This window comes from Prionailurus viverrinus, chromosome B1 (assembly GCF_022837055.1).
Source record: "Prionailurus viverrinus isolate Anna chromosome B1, UM_Priviv_1.0, whole genome shotgun sequence".
Taxonomy (NCBI): domain Eukaryota; kingdom Metazoa; phylum Chordata; class Mammalia; order Carnivora; family Felidae; genus Prionailurus; species Prionailurus viverrinus.
Window position 1 is genome coordinate 7214495 of NC_062564.1, and position 19665 is coordinate 7234159.

Consider the following 19665-nt stretch of genomic DNA (forward strand, 5'->3'; position numbering starts at 1 on the left):
ACGAATGAAAATAATATTTAGCAAGATAAAAAATAAACAAGACAATATTTTTAAATAGTCAGCAGCTCAGTGAGGTTTGGTGGTGGGAGAAGGGGGGTGAGACAGTAGTCATGGTTGGATTAAGGGAGGGGGAGTCGAGCAAAAGTGAAATGGCCACACTGGGAGGGAATCAGAAAATGTGTGAGATTCGCCAGGTTCAAATCCAAAAATGTGGTGGATTTGGCACTCACAGCTCTTGCTGGCTCAGAATCAGTTGGCCATAAGCGCTGATCTGTCTGAATCTCTGAATGAAGCAAAGAGAAGAAACAAAGAAGCAAAAGCTGTAAATGGGTATTTGTGTGCTTTCTTTCCCTGTGATTATATAGCTCCTGGAGACATGAAATGGACTTTGTAACTGACCACTGTCATTGTCTCTGCTCACCTCCTCATTATGGTTATTACCAATAGCAATGATTTTTTTTCAGCAGGATCTAAAATGTCTCTTACAGTTTTATCATGGAGTATTCATTGCTCTTCCTTCTTTCAACAACGAACATAAAGTTGAAAAAGAAACAGCAATGCTTGTTTATCACAGGGAATACTCCTGAACCAATCATTTTTTCCTCATGGTATTTCTTTATTCTCTCTCTCTCCCATCCCATCGCTCTCTCTCTCTCTCTCTCTCTCTCTCTCTCTCTCTCTCACACACACACACACACACACACACACACACTCAGATGCCTAATTGTATACAAGGTTGATAGGGTCATTTGCGTGGCGATTTTACATATTTTTATACGTCCCTCTCTTTAACATGTGGCTGGAAAAGACCTAAAACACAACTGTGACACGTATGGCATCCTCACACCTGAACTCATGCCCTATGAAAGCATTTTTGCCAGAGGACAGACGCACTGCTGTATTATTAGCTATCGATTGTCGCACAACATATTACCCCAAACTTAGAAGCCTGAAAAAACAAGAATTTACTATGTAAACAATTTAGGTGGTGAGGCTCAGGTGAGTGCCTCTGGCTCAAGGGCTCTGATGAGGCCCCCATGCACCCACAGTCCAGCTTTTGGCCCGGATTGGGGGTTCACCCGGAGGATGGACTGTGAGTGCATGGGAGGAATCTGCATCCAAGCTCAACTATGTCATTGTTGACAGGGCCCAGGTCTTCATTAGCTAATTGCTAGTGTCATCAGTCCCTTGCCACAAGGGTCTTTTCATAAGGCAGCTCAGAATATGGCAGCCGCTTTACTCAGAGCAACTGAATAAGCCAGAATGAGGGTTAGAGAGGGTGACCAAGATGGAAAAAATGTAACCCAATCTAGAAAGTAATATCCCATCCATTCTGCGGTACCCTATTCCCATGTCCAGCCTCCTCTGAGGAAAGGAGATTGCACAAAGGCATGAAGAAAAGGAGGCAGGGGTCACTGGGCACCATCAGAGGAGCTGAAAATCATAGTATCCAACAGAGTAGATTTTTATCTACAGAGTGCAATGTAGTTTAAAATGAAGTACAATTATCGTAGTGATTATTCTGCCAAGATAGCAAAGGATACCTATACTGGGAGAAATTTCCTAAAATCTTAAGCTATGATTGAATTTCAGTAGTGGGATTCCAAGCAATTTAATGTTTTTATGCTTTTCTGTGTTTTCTAGATTCAGTTCCAGGTTTTAATTAGAATACAAATACCTAAATAAGTACTAAAAATCAAGTTAAAAGGATATAACATATAAAAAGAGATTGGATTATGCTTTCAACATAACAGTGTTGCTGTAAAGATGAAACACGGAACTCTTTTGAAGCATGCTCCGTATCACCTTTGTTACGAAGCCTTTCCTGACATTCTCGTTACCCCTCCCCTCTCCTACCCTTTGGTAGAAACTAATACTATTGATTTATATAAAATAAGCACCGTCTCTTCTGGCTTGTGTCCTTTACCTAGACTACTGCCCACACTCACTTAACTTTCCATCTCCCATTATCTGATTGTGATGGATTTGGTGTAGCCCTGGGTTTTGCTGTACTGCCTGATGCATCACAGATACATAAGGCACGATCGATGATTGTACGTGCATGCATGCATGGAGCCTACTGGAGAACAGAGCTGACAATGAGGATGTCCTCAGTGTGTGGGAAATGGACAGTATGACCTTCTGCTTTCTCGTCCATGAGTTATCACCACCTTTGGGAACTTTGGCCCTGGAGATTTCCTGTGGGAGCCTGACTTATTCCCTTTTTGTTAGGCTCTACTAACCAAGAACAAACCACAGGCCCAGGAAGCATCATAAATAGCCATGGATCTGCCCGGCTCAGCAACCCCAGGCTCTAAGCATGTCGATGCCTCTTTTCTCCACTGGTCGTTCAGCCATGAGACTCCATGTGTTTCTCTTCACACTCCTCTTTTTGGCACTCTTATCCCCAGGTAAGGCGGTGGCTAATTGCTCGGGTCTGCTATCTAGAAAGCTATCTGGCAGGTCAGACAAGATTCATAAACCTGATATCAACAGCTTTGCTAGTATGATTATAATGCGGTGAAACAGGAAAGAGACAATTCCTTTGCCTGATGGAGTCACATTCTGTTTATCCTTACTCTGTACTTAGGACGCCCTGGTGAGGCATGACAATTGATTCATAGACAGGCAGATCTAAAAGGATTGGATTTCAGAGGCATCTACCATCAGATCTATGCACGAGGTCAGAGGAAGAGAAGGACAGAATCCCATCAATGAGATCTAGTGCTAAGGGTGTTTCTTGGCGGAATCTGTCATGTAAGTATTTGGCTCCCAAAAGAATTCAGAGTCAAAATGAAGTAATGATACACAGCTCTCATTATGGGAGAGGTATGTTCATAGTTGTCAAAGTAGGGTTAGGTTGATCTTATGTCTTTTTTTTTTTTTCTCATCCAAAACAGACACTTTTGGAAAATAAAGTAAATGGAGCACTGTTATAACTGTATCACAAGAGCAGACAGAAATTAGAACTATCCCAGCCGAACTGGCCACAGGGTCATTCTGCATAAATGGCATAGACCCAGAATAGGGTTTTAGAAAGAGGATTACAGTCCCCAGGGAAGGGTTACTGAGAAGACCGAATACTGGTCTGCCAAAGCATATAGGTGCCAAAGCATATATCTGGTCCCCAAAATGAAGCAAGTAGGAGGAGCATACCCTTTGGAGTGCTCATCCACAAGCTGTGTGGAAGAAATGGTTGAGCTGGGAAATGGAGACAGTAACACCAAAGGAGATGCTCTGCTATCATAAATCTTTAATGCTAAGATGGAAATTAAAAGTTATCAGGTTCAGGGGTGGCTGGGTGGCTCCGTCGGTTAAGGATCCAGCTTCGGCTCAGGTCATGATCTTGTGGTTCATGGGTTCGAGCCCTGTGTCAGTCTCTGTGCTGACAGCTCGGAGCTTGGAGCCTGCTTCAGATTCTGTGTCTCCCTCCTCTCTGCCCCTCTGTCACTCGTGCTTGCTCTCTCTGTCTCTCTGTCTCTCTCTCAAAAATAAAACATTAAAAAAATTTTTTTTAGGTTATCAGGTTCAAACTCATCATTTTCAGATGAGATGACTGAGGTCCATAGGAATACTTCACAATTCTATAATTTAAGTATTCATACATGCATCTGAAAAGAATATGTCAGAGTTGCAGAGGCTGATAATCAACTATGTGGAAAGAGTTTAAATAATTTGTATGTCATACAAGATGAGCTGCTATCAATTGGACCAAGCATGTTAAGAAAACACATATCAGGGGCACCTGGGTGGCTCAGTTAAGCGGCCGACTTCAGCTCAGGTCACGATCTCACGGTCTGTAAGTTCGAGCCCCGCGTCAGGCTCTGTGCTGACAGCTCAGAGCCTGGAGCCTGTTTCAGATTCTGTGTCTCCCTCTCTCTCTGACCCTCCCCCGTTCATGCTCTGTCTCTCTCTGTCTCAAAAATAAATAAATAAATGTTAAAAAAAAAAAGGAAACACATATCAGACAAAATAATCAGTATGTTTGCACTTGGAAATACTTTCTTCTGACATTAAAGGAGGATTTGTTGAGGATATACTAACTGCCAGGCACTGTTCTAAATTTCATATTAGGTAGTAATATATCAAGTGGACTATCGTGTCCACTGAGAAACTATACTGTGACAAAAATAGGGACATATTTCCTGCTTTGATGGAGTTTCCAATGTTAATCTCCCATGTTGTCCACACGCTGCTCTTTTTATCCTTTGCTAAATTTGTTGACAACTCTAAGGATAGGCTGAATCAAGAAGAGTGCATCCATGGGGCGCCTGGGTGGCTCAGTCGGTTAAGCACCCGACTTCGGCTCAGGTCATGATCTCACAGTTTGTGAGTTTGAGCTCTGCATCGGGGTCTGTGCTTACAGCTCAGAGCCTGGAACCTGCTTCTGATTCTGTGTCTCATTCTCCCTCTGCTCCTCCCCCACTTGTGCTCTGTCTCTCAAAAATAAATAAAAATGTAAAAAAAAATTATTACAAAATAAGTGAAAAGTTAAAGCATAGATGTTTTGGAACATGAGGTTAGACAGTAAGTGAATGAATTATTTTTGTGAGATTAGTCAAAGTACAAAAAAAGCCCACATCGATTTAACAAGAAATCACGATTGTATATGCTTGCAAATGAAAGATGATTTGCAAAGTGAACTTGAGGACTGCAGGGGGCTTCAGACACATGAATGGATATGAGTAAAGACACCAAGATGTGATGGTCACAGTGTTTTACAAGTTCAGCATGCAGGGATGTTGAGGCAAAGTGACTGTGCCTGAAGGCTGGCAAAGAGAATCAGAGGCAGCCTACAGAGCGCTACGTGCTGGGGCAGGAGGGGTTGCCATGTACTGTGTGGCTCTGATAATGGAATGGACAGACTCATTTACCCTTAGAAACATCTCTTTAAGAAATGAAGAAGATGAACAGGAAGGGGCAGCCTAAAAGGGAACGATCATGGGACTTTACCTGTAAGAGAATACAAATGAGCAATAACTCTGGATGAAGAGAAGGGACACGTGAAGGGAACGTGAAAGAGCTATCATTGATTATAGTTAATGAATAAATGAATGCTCTGGAATGATAGTTTTTGGGTTCCTGGATAAAGTCAAAGGGTGTTAATCCAGAAAGAAAATACAGTGAGGAGGATGTTTTCATGTGTCTTCATTTTTGAGGCTCAGACAAGGACAGAATGAGGACCAGATTCAACATCTTGAGTTTTAGGAACCTAGGCATCGTCCAGGTAGAAGCATATAACCTTGAAGACATGGGCCTGATACTCAGAGGTGAAATCCCTGCATGAGTCATGTCACTGTTCTGTAATATGTGTCTAAATCTTCAGGAGTATGTGGTAATGCTTAGGGGAAGCCAGTAGCATGAAAAGAGAAGACAAAATAGAGAAGATAAGAAAATGGAAGTAAGGACATGAGAGAATAAGACAGAATCAGAGAAGAGAAAGGAAGAGAATACCATTGAAACAACCAGAAAAAACACCACACAGATTGAGCAAATGGAGAAAAGTTGCTAGGAGCCTGCCAGTGAATTTAAAATATTGAGCTGGTGAACATCAAACCATGTCAACTAACAGCAACAAGACTTTTTTTTTTTTTTTCAACGTTTATTTATTTTTGGGACAGAGAGAGACAGAGCATGAACGGGGGAGGGGCAGAGAGAGAGGGAGACACAGAATCGGAAACAGGCTCCAGGCTCTGAGCCATCAGCCCAGAGCCTGACGCGGGGCTCGAACTCACGGACCGCGAGATCGTGACCTGGCTGAAGTCGGACGCTTAACCGACTGCACCACCCAGGCGCCCCCAGCAACAAGACTTTCAAGAAATCACATGCCACCCGAAGATTTGGTAAAGCTGGAACTAAAATAAGGTCATCAAGGCTGTTTTCACAAGTTTTTCCCAGCTTTCTTGAGGTATGATTGACAAGTGTAGATTTATATATTTAAGGTGTACAGCATGAAGATTTATCCATATATTTTCAATACCATGGAGGAACCTGAGGACGTGATGCCAAATGACAGAAGTGAGACACAGAAAGACAAGTGCTGCCCGATCTCACTTATATGTGGAATCTAAAAAGTTAAACTCATGGAAGCACGGAGTAGACTGGTGGTTCCCAAGAGCTGGGGGTGAAGGAAATGGGGAGGGCGTAAGTTTTCATGGAAATATACATATGTGGAAGCTGGGATGCTTTCACCATTTTCGTTGCCCACAAACATCAGTCCCCTATTTGTGACAGTGTGCCAGTCTCTTTCTTCCCTTTGCCTACAGCTCTGGAGTCCTTCAGAGTAACCCAAAACCTAGTATTTTGAGTGTCAAATTGGTAAGAAAATGAACTGTTATCTAGAAGAAAATGTGGTTCATGCTAGCAGTTCAATCAGGAATGAACTATATAGTGTCTGGTCAAACATACATGCTCAATAAATAATAATAAGTAAATACTGAATAAGCAAGAAAAAGAGAGTGGATAGTTTTTTTTTTTTTCTTATTTCACATAAGGCTAACAAGAGTTGTGATCCATCTTGTCATTTTCCAGTCCTTTAAAGAGAAGTATCTATAAAACTAATGAAGAAATTGAAGATAACCTGGAAACTGAGGATAGCTTATTCTTCTAAGAATAAATATAAGACCTTCTGGAGGTTCCTGAGAGAGTGTAAGACAAACATTCTAATAAATGGAGCCTATAAAAAGACTTTCAGCATTCCCACCATTTTTGTTTAGAAATCACCAAAAAACAACATGAGTGAGAAAAAGAATTGAAAATAGCATCTTCAAGTAAACTAGGATATAGATGGAATGTGAGAAAAAGAGGCATATGTCTCCATTTCTTATGAGGTTCCAGCAAAGAACACTTCTAGAAGGTAAGGGCACACCCTAAGAACAAACTCAAAAACATTCCTTAGCAAAACAAAAACAGAATTCACGGGCTATTACTGGGAGCATCCCAGGAGCCAATAGTGGACTTGACAAACAGATAATTCAGACTAAACCAAGAATGGTGTAAAAAAGCTATATATATGCAATACATAATCTATAGGTGAATCTGGAAGGGTAAGAGAGACATTGTATTGTGAATAACGTTATACTTGCTTATCTCTATTAGTCTGAATAAAAGTAAGAGTTAACACAAATTAATTCCTGGCACATAATGCCACACAAAGCTTTAGGTCTGGGAAAAACTCATCTCATTCAAAAACAGAAGTAATGAAAAGTGAACAGTACTGGAATCTAAACATTTTTTTACATGATGAAAGATGAACAGGCAACAAAATTTTTAAATGCTTTAGACCCAGCAATCCATTCCCATGGGAATATATCCTATATATATATATATATATATATATATATATATACACACACACACACACACACACACATATATGTATATACATATACATATATATATACATGTGTATATATATGTATATATGTGTATATGTATATACATATGTATATATGTGTATATGTATATACATATGTATATATGTATGTATATATATACGTATCATCTATATGAAAGCAGCATGTGTATAATGTTAATCATCACAACTTTATCTATAAAAACAAAAGATTGGAGATCCCATACCTGATTTCCATCAATCACAACACAGCTAAATAGGTAATGGCCTGTCTATATACAGATGCTCATAATTATTATAAAGTACAATGACAAATCAATAAGACAAGAAAATGAATGAAGTAGAAGAACTAGAAATGGAAAACACTTGACTATTCTTATTTGCAGTTGACACAACAGTAATGACACACTTAACTATTGCAATCTTGATGGAAATTTCTTCTTTTTTTTTCTAGTTGCTGGCTATTATAAATAATCTTACTATAAAAATTCTCTCACATATGTCTTGGTTCCCTGGAGCACCATCTTAGGGATAGAATGGAATCTTATAATATGAATCCTCAGCTTTACTAGGTGAAAATATACTCTTCTCAAACTGGGGTGAACAAATTTAGAAACCCATTAAGTGTTTGAAAGTGGTAGGAATTAAAAACAGTAGAATTGAAATAGTTGACAACAAAAGTAAATAATTGGGAGGAGATCAATGATGACAAAGCTGTAAAGTCATTGTATTGTTTAAGGGTAAATATTTTGATTAAATTTAGATTGCTATATTAAGACAATATATATATTTATTTTATTTTTTTTTTAATTATTGAGAGGGACAGAGTGAGCAAGCAGGGGAGAGGGGCAGAGAGAGAGGGAGAGAGAGAGAATCTTAAGCAGGCTCCATGCCCAGGCTCCATGCTCACCTCACAAATGATGAGATCATGACCTGAGCTGAAATGATGAGTCAGTTGCTTAACTAACTGAGCCACCCAGGCACTCCAAGAATATAAGTTTTAATTCTATGAGAACTACTCTAAGAATGGGGACAAAGGTTTAATTTCCGAACTAATAAAAAAATGTGATGCTTAAAAACAATCCAGTAGAAAAGAGAAATTGAGTGAGAGAAAAGGACCAGAGACTAGGCAAACAGAAAAGAAAGGTGGTAGAAATAAACTCAAATATATCAGTGATGACACTAAAATGCAAACAGGTTACTTTTCTATTTCAAATCGAAGATGGTCAGTGCTTATTTTAAAAATAAACTCAACTACATGGTACTAAACTAAAAGAAAAAACAAACAAAAACACCTACAGTGTAAGCATTCATAAAGGTTAGAAAGAAAAGGAGAGTGTTATGAGCTAAACTGTGTCCCTCCAAAAATGCATCTTTTAAGTTTTTTTTTAATGTTTATTTATGAGAGAGAGCCCCCACACGCAAGCAAGTGGGGGAGGGGCAGAGAGAGGGAGACACAGAACTGGAAGCAGACTCCAGGTTCCACAGGCTGTCTGCACAGAGCTCCAGATGAGGCTTGAACTCACAAACTGTGAGATCATGTCCTGAGCCAAAGTCATATGCTTAACTGATTGAGCCACCCAGGAGCCCCTGGTGTTTGTTTGTTTGTTTGTTTGTTTGTTTGTTTGTTTGTTTTGAGAGAGAGAAAGAGAGAGAGAGAACATGTGAGTGGGGAAGGGGCAGAGAGAGAGGGAGACAGAGAATCCCAAGCAGGCTCCACGCTGTCAGTGCAGAGCCCGATGCAGGGAATGATCCCATGAACCATGAGATCACGACCTGAGCCGAAAGCAAGAGTTGGACACTTAACCAACTGAGCCACCCAGGCACCCCTAAAAATGTGTATGTTAAATCCTAAGTCTTGGTACCTCAGAATGTGAGCATATTTGGAGACTGGGGTTTTACAGTAGTGATTAAGTTAAAATGAAGTCATTAGGGTGGGACCTAAGCCAATATGACCGGTGTCCTTAAAAGAGGAGGAAATTTGGACACAGGCACATACAGAAGGAACACAGTGTGAAGACATAATGAGAAGATGGCCATCTACAAACCAATGAGATGGAACCGATCCTTCCTTCGGGTTTCTCAGAAAGAATCTGAAAGCACTACATCCGACTACAGAATACACATTTTTTAGTTCAGCCAAAGAATTTATAAAAATGACTATACACTCAAACATAAAGCAAGCATCAAAATTTTTAAAAATCTAAATTATTAGCATATTAAATCACCATTATACATTCCTAATTTACACGATGTTATATGTCAGTTCTATCTCAGGAAAGCTGGAAAAAAATAAAATAGTAAAATTTTGCAAAATTGGGGAACAACTTCTTTGAACCTAATTTGTTTAAGCCAGAAATCATTAACAAAAATATAAATATTTGGAAATGCAGAAATATACTTCTACAAAAAGCACGCATCAAAGGAAACATCAATATGAAAATTAGCAAGTAAATTACACTGAAATAAGCTACATGAAGGTAAGTTAGAATTTAGAGAAACACATGAAAGAGACACAAATAGGCAAAAGAATCACCAAAACAAAAAGTTGGTGTTTTAAAGACTAATAATCTGGGGACACTGATCAAGAAAAAATGAGACATACTTAAAATAACCACCTCAGGATTGAACAGGCTGGAATCACAGCAGATGCCCCAGACAGCCAGAGAAAAGGAAAGGGTAGGATGAATTTGCACCCTGGGTCCCATTCCCTCTTGTGCATTTAGAAACCAATCCCTAGTGGCCATTCTTCCCTCATGTTCATATCATCAATTTTATTTCTGCTGGATTGTTACCGTTAGCATACAAGCATGCTGTTCTTTCTCCTATTAAAAAAAAACAACAACAAACTTTTTTTTTCCTCTTCTTCCAATGCCAGCTAGCACCCTCTTTCTTTGCTCCATTTGGTAGTAAAGCACCTCAAGATAGTCAACCACATTTTCCACCTCCAGTCCTTCTTCTCGAATCCCTAAGTATATTCTGAGCAGACATTCTCCCGACCCTCTCCCTGCTACTTGAGCTGGGCTTGCTGGTCACCAAGGGTCCCCACATTGCTGGATCTAACGGTCACTAACTGTTGTGACCTTACTTGGCCAATCATCAGCATTTAAAACAGATGGTCGCTCACTCCTTCATCATATACTTTCTTCAGCTGGCTTCCGGGGTAGTGGATTCACCTGATTCACAGCCTGCCTCCCTGGACCTGCCTCCTCCATTTCCTTAGCTACTCCCACCTCTTGTCCCAGTGTTCGCCACGTTGGGGAGACCCAGCTCTCAGTTCCTGGGCCTCTTCTCTTCCCTCTCCCCATCTACTCCTTGGGGCTAGTCCCATCCTTTTAAATTCTCCTCTTGGACTTCTCTTCTCAACTCCAGACTTGTAACAAATATCCAATGGCATAATTTCTATCTCTGGTTTAATTTCAAAGGTAACATACCCAAATCTGAATTCCTGATTTCCCTCCATACAGTTTTCCCCCATTACAGGGTGCCGTAGCTGGCACTCCATGGACCTACTCTTGGCTCTGATGCATCCCCTCCACCCTCAGTAGGCCTCCACATGGGCACCTTAGGAGGTCCCCCTCAGGGCTCCTGTCTATGTCCAGCCTTGGACAGAAGCTGCTCCATACTCAGTGAAAGGTCAGAGTGTCTCCAGAGTCTCCCTTGGCATCCCTGCCCTGCCATGCATCAGACTGCATTAGACTGTCTACTTGTGTACCTGTGAGGGAATTCTCTTACCTTCTCCACATCCTCTACAGTTTCACACAGCTGCTGCCTTGTACAAGGCAGGGCAAGACTTTGTCTCAGGGACAAAGTCTGCCTTAGGGTGAGACTTCACAATTCTGCTCGGGTTCAAATTTCAGTAGCCCCTACGTGCCTGTCCCTCCAACAGGTCACAGACCTGTTGCTCTCCACCCAATTTTCTAAAAAACACTCAATGGAAGGGCATGACAAAAGAGTGAGTCTGATGTATCTGGGACCCAGTGATACTATAATGCTACAAAAGCCCACACTCAGACCTTAAACATTTGTTTGAAGTTCAGCTGTTTCCTTTTTATCTCCTGAAGGGGCTGATTCCTCTTTCCGTGCATCCACACATAAAAACACATGTGGGCCCCCTCCCTTTTACTTCTCTTAATTTTTAATTTTTCCAGATTTACTGAGATGTCAATGACATATAACATTGTGTGAGTTTAAGATGAACAATTTGATTTGATACACGTTAATATTGTGAAACGTTTACCACACATGGTAGGGTAATGTCCTTTACCTCATATAATTACCATTTTGTTATTGTTCCCATGAGAACATTAAATCTCTACTTTCCTAACAACTTTCAAGTATACAATATAGAATTGTTAACTATAGTCACCATGCTGTATATTACATCCCCAGAACTTAATTCATCTTATAATTTAGAGTTTGTACACTTTGACCAAGATCTTCCCGTTTCCCCACCTCTCAGCCACAATTCCACAGTCTGTTTCTATGAGACTGATATTAGATTTCATATGTAAGTTAGATCATACAGTATTTGTCCTTCTCTAATTTTACACAGCATAATGCCATCAAGGTCCATCCATGTTGTCATGAATGGCAGGATTTCTTTTTTGTCTGGCTGAATTATATTCCATATATATATACACAACAGATTTCTCATCCATCATCCATCATCCATTGATGGGCTGTTAGATTGTTTCCATGTCTTGGCTATTGTGAATTGAATAATGCTTTGATCCACATAAGAATGCAGATATCTCTTCAAGACAGTAATTTCATCTCCTTCACTCAAAAGTGAGACTGCTGGATCATATGGTAGTTCTCTTTTTAATTGTTTGAAGAGTGGTTACACCAATTTACATTCCCACCAACATGTACCAGTGTGCCATGTCTTCTCCACTTCCTCACCAGTGCTTACTATCTCTTGTCTTTTTGATGATAGCTATTTTGATGATAGATATGAGGTGACATCTCATTGTGGTTTTGATTGGCATATCTCTGATGATGAGTGATGTTGAGCACATTTTCATGTACTTGCTGGCTATTTGGTAGTCTACTCTGGGAAGATGTCTATTCAGGTCCTCTGCCATATTTTAATTGGATTACTTGAGGGGTTTCTTTTTTTGCTTTTGAGTTGTTATGTGCCCTCCTTATATATTTTGGATATTAATCCCTTATGAAATACATGATTCGCAAAAATTTTCTCACATTCTGTAGTCTTTTCATTTTGTTGAATATTTCTTTAGCCATGCAGGAACTTTTCTGTTTGCTAATGTCTCACTTCTTTATGTTTGCTTTTGTGGCTTGTGCTTTTGGTGTCATCCAAATAACCACTGCCACGACCAAAGTCAAGGCAAATTTTTTCCTGTTTTCTTCTAGGACTTTTACAACTTTGGGTCTTACACTGAAGTCTTTAATCCATTTTGAGTTAATTACATAGATCATATATATATCATGTCATCTGCAAACAGAGACAATTTTACTTCTTCATTTCCAATTTGGACCCAGTTTTTTTTTCTTTTTCTTGCCTGATTGCTCTAGCAAGGATTTCCAGTACTTATGTTGAATAGGAGTATTGACAGTGGAAACCCTTGCTTGTTTTCTGATCTAGAGGGAAAGACTTCAGACTTCTACCACTGAGTATGATGTTAGCTGTGGGTTTGTCATATTTGACCTTTATTATGTTTAGGTATGTTACTTTTACACCCAGTTTATTGAGTGTTTTTACATGAAAAGATATTGAATTTTGTCAAATGCTTTTTCTTCACTTATTGAAATAATCAGATGATTTTTACCTTTCATTTTATTAATGGGGAATAGCACATTGATTGATTTGCATCAATTAAGCCATCCTTGCATCCCAAGGAAAAGTCATTCTTGATCATGGTATATGATCCTATTAATGTGCTGTTAAATTCAGTGTGTCTGTATTTTGTTAAGAATGTTTGTATCTATCTTCATCCAGAATATTGGTCTGCAGGTTTTTTTAAATTTTTAATGTTTATTTATTTTTGAGAGAGAGACAGAGAGACAGAGCATGAGCAGGGAAGGGGCAGAGAGAAAGGGAGACACAGAATCTGAAGCAGGCTCCAGGCTCTGAGCTGTCAGCACAGAGCCCGATGCAGGGCTTGAACTCACAAACTGTCAGATCATGACCTGAGCCAAAGTCGGACACCCAACCGACTGAGCCACCCAGGTGCCCTTGGTCTATAGTTTTCTTAAAGTGTCCTTATCTGGCTTTGTTGTCAGAATAATGCTGGCCTTGTCAATTGAGTTTGGGAGTGTCCCCTCCTCTTCAATTTTTCAAATCCAGGTCCGTAAGCTGCTGTGGGGCCCTTGGCTGTTGGCGTGCATTTTCATGACTGCAGGATCTCACCATCAGCGGACACAGCAACGGAGGCCAAAAACAGGCATCGGACCAGAGGTGTGCAAGTGCATAGCCTCAAAGTGCACACGTGGCATGGGGGTCATTTGTGGGGGTCTACGCTAATGTCTTGCACTAGAGAAGCCACAGAGGCCTAGGCTGGATGCTGGTGCAGGTTCCCAGCTCTGGTGAGGGCAGGGCAGGGCAGGGCAGGGCAAGGGAAGGAGTAGGAAGGGACTCAGTGGCTGGCATCAGTGACCAAGGACCTCTGTGGGGTGAAAACCCGGTGAAACCTTCAGGGCTCTGTTTTTTCTGGCCACTGGTTTCTTCTACAGCAAAAGTTGCTGAGGTCCTCAGCAAGTCACTGAGCAAGTCACTGGGGACAGCAGTCACCAGCTGCATGTGGTGGTTATTAAGGTAGCCCCTGCTTTTCTCCTCTGTTCCTAGCCACCTCCACACATCATGGCTTTGCCAGTCTGGGTGGGGTAAAACTGAAACAGCTCCTTCAGGAGGCCCCCCAAAGGCTAGGGAAGTTGTGGCTCACCTGCCTCTTCCCTTCCCTGATAGGGGGGGCTCTTTCTAGATGGGGACATCCCCCTTGGGGCTGAGCATGCTGACCTTGGGGATGGGATGGCACAGGTAATCTGATGCCATTATTTCCCTTCGTGTATGTTATTCTCAGGGTTTTGTTTCGCTGTCTTGCTCTGTGGCTTCTCGAGTGCACAGCAGAGCTCCTCCAGGGTGGTTTTTGCTCACAGATAGCTAACTGTTCATCTTCATGGGGGCACGGAGGCTGGGCTCTCCCACACCCCCACCGTGGTGATGTCACTCCCTCCCCTTTCAGTAGGGCCTCATCACTTTAGATTTTAGTTAATTAGCTTTCTCTGAGCACTCAGCTCTGGGCTGAGCTTTTAACAAACTATGATCTATGAATTATCCAGCTCGCTCTCTTTTTCAGGAAAAGAGCAATTCTTTTTGTAACGTTTTACATCCTAAACAGAAGTAGAAGTTCACTCCTATCCTTTTTCAAACCTCATATGTTGGAGAGTATTATTATTACTGTCATCAATTTCATGGTATTTACTAGAATTCTACCTTGGCTCTGAGACCACCTTCTGTGTTAAACTCTTTTCTTCATAGTGTATGTCCTCTAGAACTTCCTTAGAGGTAGATATATTGGTGGTGAGTCATTTCAGTCTTTATGTGTGAATCTGTAAATGTTATCCTTATTCTGGAAAGAAAGCATGTCTGAGAACACAATTCCATCCCAGCAGGTATTTTCTCATAGTCCATCTTCTTTGACTTTCACTTTACTGCCATAGCTTATCATTTTTTTTAATTTTAATTTTTAATTTTAAGTTTTTATTTATTTACTTTGAAAGAAACAGAGTGAGCGTGAGCCTGGGAGGAGCAGAGAGAGAAAGAATCCCAAGCAGGCTCAGCCGAGTCAGTACAGAGCCTGATGTGGGATTCGAACCACAAACCGTGAGATCATGACCCGTGCCAAAATTAAGAGTCAGAGGCTTAATTTCATTTTAAGTGTTTTGTCCTTTTTTTCCCAACGTTTTTATGATCTACCATTTGTTTTGTTTTATAACTTAATGTGAATCTCTTTTATATTATCAGTTAGGAGTGCTTTTTTATCTTGAATCTGTGGATTTGTATTTTTTCCATCATTTCCAGAGAATCTCTTTAAGACTTCCTCCTCTTATTCCTCTCTTGTCTTGGCTTTTAATTTAATGAATGTGAGACCTTGTGTATCAGTACTAAGTTCTGGGTAAATAAATTGGATGTATCTATTCATTCATTAATTCTCTTGTCACTTGTGTCTAATAATTGGTCATTAATACCTTCATTTATTTTTTCAAAAAAGTTTTTTTCACTTCTAGAAGTTTCTATTTTTCAAAACTGCCCACTTATTCTATCATCTATATTACCTCCTTGTTGCTCGTACAGCTTTGTGATAGTAGGTTTTATTTCTTTAAACAATGTGATACATAGATGTTTAATTATTTGTCACATTGGTCATGCCAATACTTTTAGTCCTTGAGGGCCCAAATATGTTGTTTATTTCATTCACTTTTGCTCATGGTGCCTTACCTTGCTGATCATGTCATGGTGAAGTCATTGGTTGTCCTTAGTCCACCAGTATCCTATGGATCTAAGTTGAGAATGTGTCTCTGTTACCATCCAAAGCTACCACCATGAAACCTCCTCCATGACCTTCTCAGTACAGGAGCTGCATGCAGGCTTAACAAACTGCCACTGCTGCTATTCCAGGAGTAAGGACCGCTGTCAGCACTGCTGATAGTAGTACCGACCTTCTAGAAACCCCACCCCAGCCACCCGACCAGTGCAGAGCCCCACTGCTCAAGCTTCAGTTCGAAGACTTGTTTTTCCTGAAGGAGCGAGTAGTCTAGGACACTGGCCTACCACTTTCAAGAATAGTGGTGTTTCAGAGATACTACGATCCATTTGTTTCATGACGGCAGTCACTTGAGAGTATCTAATTTGCAATTGTGGCCAAAAGCCTAAATCGTTCTTTCAATCTCATCATATTTGTTCTGCATCTTCCAGAAACTTCTGTTTCTGATGTACTGATGGTACTCTGTGCCTTGGGGCACTCCTACAGATTCTTTCAAAATGCTACCCACATAATTCCAATAGCATCTGGGGAGGAATAGAAGGAGAGCAAAACCAGTATGCTCAAGTCACCACTGACCTCTTATCACTGATGGTGTTGTCCACAAATTTCAGAACTCTATTTGTAGCAGCATTCTCATGGGACACCAAGGCCTTTCCTTCCAGGAAGCAGCTTTATTTGTGCTAGCACAGGCTCAGTGGGCTAAGAATCAAAAGGCTGAGCCCCGAACGCAGCGGGGTGTAGCCTTTTATACAATTTCTACTTCTTTGTGTCCCGCACATGGTAACATACAGACACGCTATCTGATTGGGCGGTCTACATCACAGGGTCGTGAGGAATGTCACATACAGACATACAGTCTGGATGGACACAGGCAAAGTTACTGAGTTGTGTCAGAGCTATGGATACGTGTATAGGAGTTGATTGGGCTACGTTGCCTTCCTTTGTTTTGAGAAGGCCTCCACCACATTCCTGAGGAAGGGGCTGTTCCCCTACCACATATTAATACACTATCAACAGTGGACATTTTTCTTTCCCTTCTGATTTTCATGGGACTAAGGCCCACCCCCTTGTTGCGGTTTGACAGTTACCAAAGTTCTTACTGAAGCAAAAATTAGCAATGCCAGGAATTTATGAGAGAAGGAGGGAGGGGGTTGTTAACATTTGGGCTGTTGGGTAGAAAAGGCCAGTGAAGGTGATGGGACAATTGAATGGGTCCTCTGTCCAGCTTCTTTTCTGCACACAGAACTGGTCCCGCCAGAATACGTCCACCCTCACACGTGACAGGGCTCAGGGTCTTACGCTCCACTCGTGAACTAATTATTGCACTGCCTCTCTTCTTCTGCAGTAAGAAGCGGTATGGCTTCTGCTGAAAACCATTGTCTAAGTCTGTCTGGCATTTGCAGAAGAGACATCTGCAAAATCACAGAGGATCAGATTGGAGCCTGTAAAAGAAGATGGAAGTGCTGTAGATCTTGGTGGATTCTGGTTCCAATTCCAACCCCACTTATCTATTCAGATTATCAAGCACCCCTTAAGCATAAGTTGAAATGAAACTAGGGAAAGCATCAGAAGGAAAGTTTCTGCATCTAAAACACTGGAATATACATAAACGCTTCCAGCTTTATTACCAATTCCTATTATCCCTTGTCAATAAAAACAAATAAATATGGGTTTCACATCTCCAGATACTACTTCTTTGTGACTCATCTTCAGATTCACACAATCTCTTTAAAAGTGAGAAAGCCAGGGTGCCTGGGTGGCTCAGTTGGTTGAACGCCCAACTTCTGCTCAGGCCATGATCTCGTGGTTCGTGGGTTCAAGCCCCGCATCGGGCTCTGTGCTGACAGCTCAGAACCTGGAGCCTGCTTCAGATTCTCTGTCTCTCTCTCTCAAAAATAAACATAAAAATTTTTTTAAAAATTTTAAGTGAGAAAGCCCGTTTATGTAACAAAAATGTTTTTTGAATTTGTCACAAAAGACCAAAAGGTTACCAAAACCTGAAGATACAGTTATACAAAATGTAATTAGACACACAGAGACTACAAAGAAAATGCACAGGCAAAATACAGAGGAAATACAGAAAATAACAGGGGTGGGAAGAGCTGTGGCTTGGGCAAAGGTGGAAAATTGGAATGGGGCAGGAGAAAATCATTTTGGGACAATACACAAGGATTTTCACTATATGGCAGATAATTGGAAGGAAATGAAAACAAGAAAGGAGAGAGAATGAGAGCTTGAAGATCAACAAAAATGTGTATTATGTACACTAAAAGGTAAAACCTCAACCAACAAAGAGACGTTTATGCTTCCCTCCTGTCAAGAAACACCATGATCATTTAGAGAGTCTCCAGCTATTACTCCTTAAGATAAATAACTCCTTTTCATAGGACCTAAACATTTTATTGTAAAAATATAGTGACCTCTTTTGAGAGTGTGCTGTCAGTATCCCTTTCTAAACAGACATTCTAATACTGCATAACTTTTTTAAAAAAATGTTTTAAATGTTTATTTTTTGAGAGAAACACAGGGCATGAGTGGGGGAGGAGTAGAGAGAGAGGGAGACACAGAATCTGAAGCAGACTCCAGGCTCTGAGCTGTCAGCACAGAGCCCAATGAGGAGCTCGAACTCAAGAGCTGTGAGAGCATCACCTGAGCTGAAGTCGGACGCTGAACTGACTGAGCCACCCAGGCACCCCCTGATGCTGCATAACTTCTGACTATAAATTTGTCTTCATCTCAAGTGTCATGAGGTCTCACCTTCCTGTCCCGAGTGTGTGAAGACGTCAACCCAATTACATAACTCAAAGCAGATTCTCAGGAGGAGTTTTCCTTTTCACTCAAGTAGAAAATTTTGATAACTAAATAGATATGGTTTGGTAGTAGGACCCCCCTTCTTTCTTCTTTAATGCAGTATTTATGAAGTCTTCTTTGGTTTTGTTTTTTCATTGGTGGAGTGTGGACGTTTTCCACAATCATTTGGTATAGTCTTGACTCACGTTATGGCCAACTTGACCTTAAAACATTGGAGACACAACACAGGTTATCTGTTCACTGTGTAAACAGGGACAGACCCTGATTCTCTGTCTTTCTCTCTTCCTCCTTCCCTCCTTTCCACCATTCAGGGATGAACTGGATAAGCACCACACCTGAGTTGCATTTATTTCACAAAGACTAGGCCTTTTTGGGGGGGGGGGGGGTGATATGATAAACAGCCTCTCAGCCAAGTCAATATAATCCTGTGTTACTTATCCATACCTAGACTCCACAAAATAGGGTGCACAATATTTGTTCCTCAACTAGACTAATTTCCTATGTGTTCCACAGCCTAAGAGTTTAGAAGACACCCTTAATCTGACTTAATTCACTTAAAACAGTATGGCACCCATTATTTACACTTCGGAAGTGGCATGCTAGAGACGACCCAAACTACCTGTTATCCTGATTTATCCTAGAACCATTACATCTCATATAACTAAGGAAAAAACCCGAGAGACTTAATGAGATGGAATCTTAATGAGATGGAATCATAGTTTTGGGGGGAGGAGGATTATAAGAGAAAGATAAAACCCTTACAGATACTCGGGAAAGAGTTCACAACCTTGTAAGAACAATAGGCTTTGGCCGCATCACAACTGCCATCAATGAGAGATGATCAGACTCTGTAGTCCTGAGGAAAGAAACCTGGAGGCCGGTTCCAGAAAGCTGCTGGACAGACTGATATATTCGGCCCACCTTTCACCTAGTTCTCTCTTGCTGATGAAAGAATAATCTCCTAAGTCATGAGTATCTCCCTATAAGTATCTT

The 19665-nt window shown here is 40.9% G+C and overlaps 1 protein-coding gene across 1 annotated transcript; it reads left to right on the forward strand.

Annotated features, from left to right (window-relative positions):
* The first annotated feature begins 2320 nt into the window (after positions 1 to 2320).
* LOC125163823 (beta-defensin 109-like) lies at positions 2321 to 17412 on the forward strand. The gene is made up of 2 exons (XM_047856031.1): positions 2321 to 2411; positions 17207 to 17412. The coding sequence occupies exons 1-2, from the start codon at positions 2321 to 2323 to the stop codon at positions 17410 to 17412; spliced, it is 297 nt and encodes a 98-aa protein (XP_047711987.1).
* The last annotated feature ends 2253 nt before the right edge of the window (positions 17413 to 19665 follow it).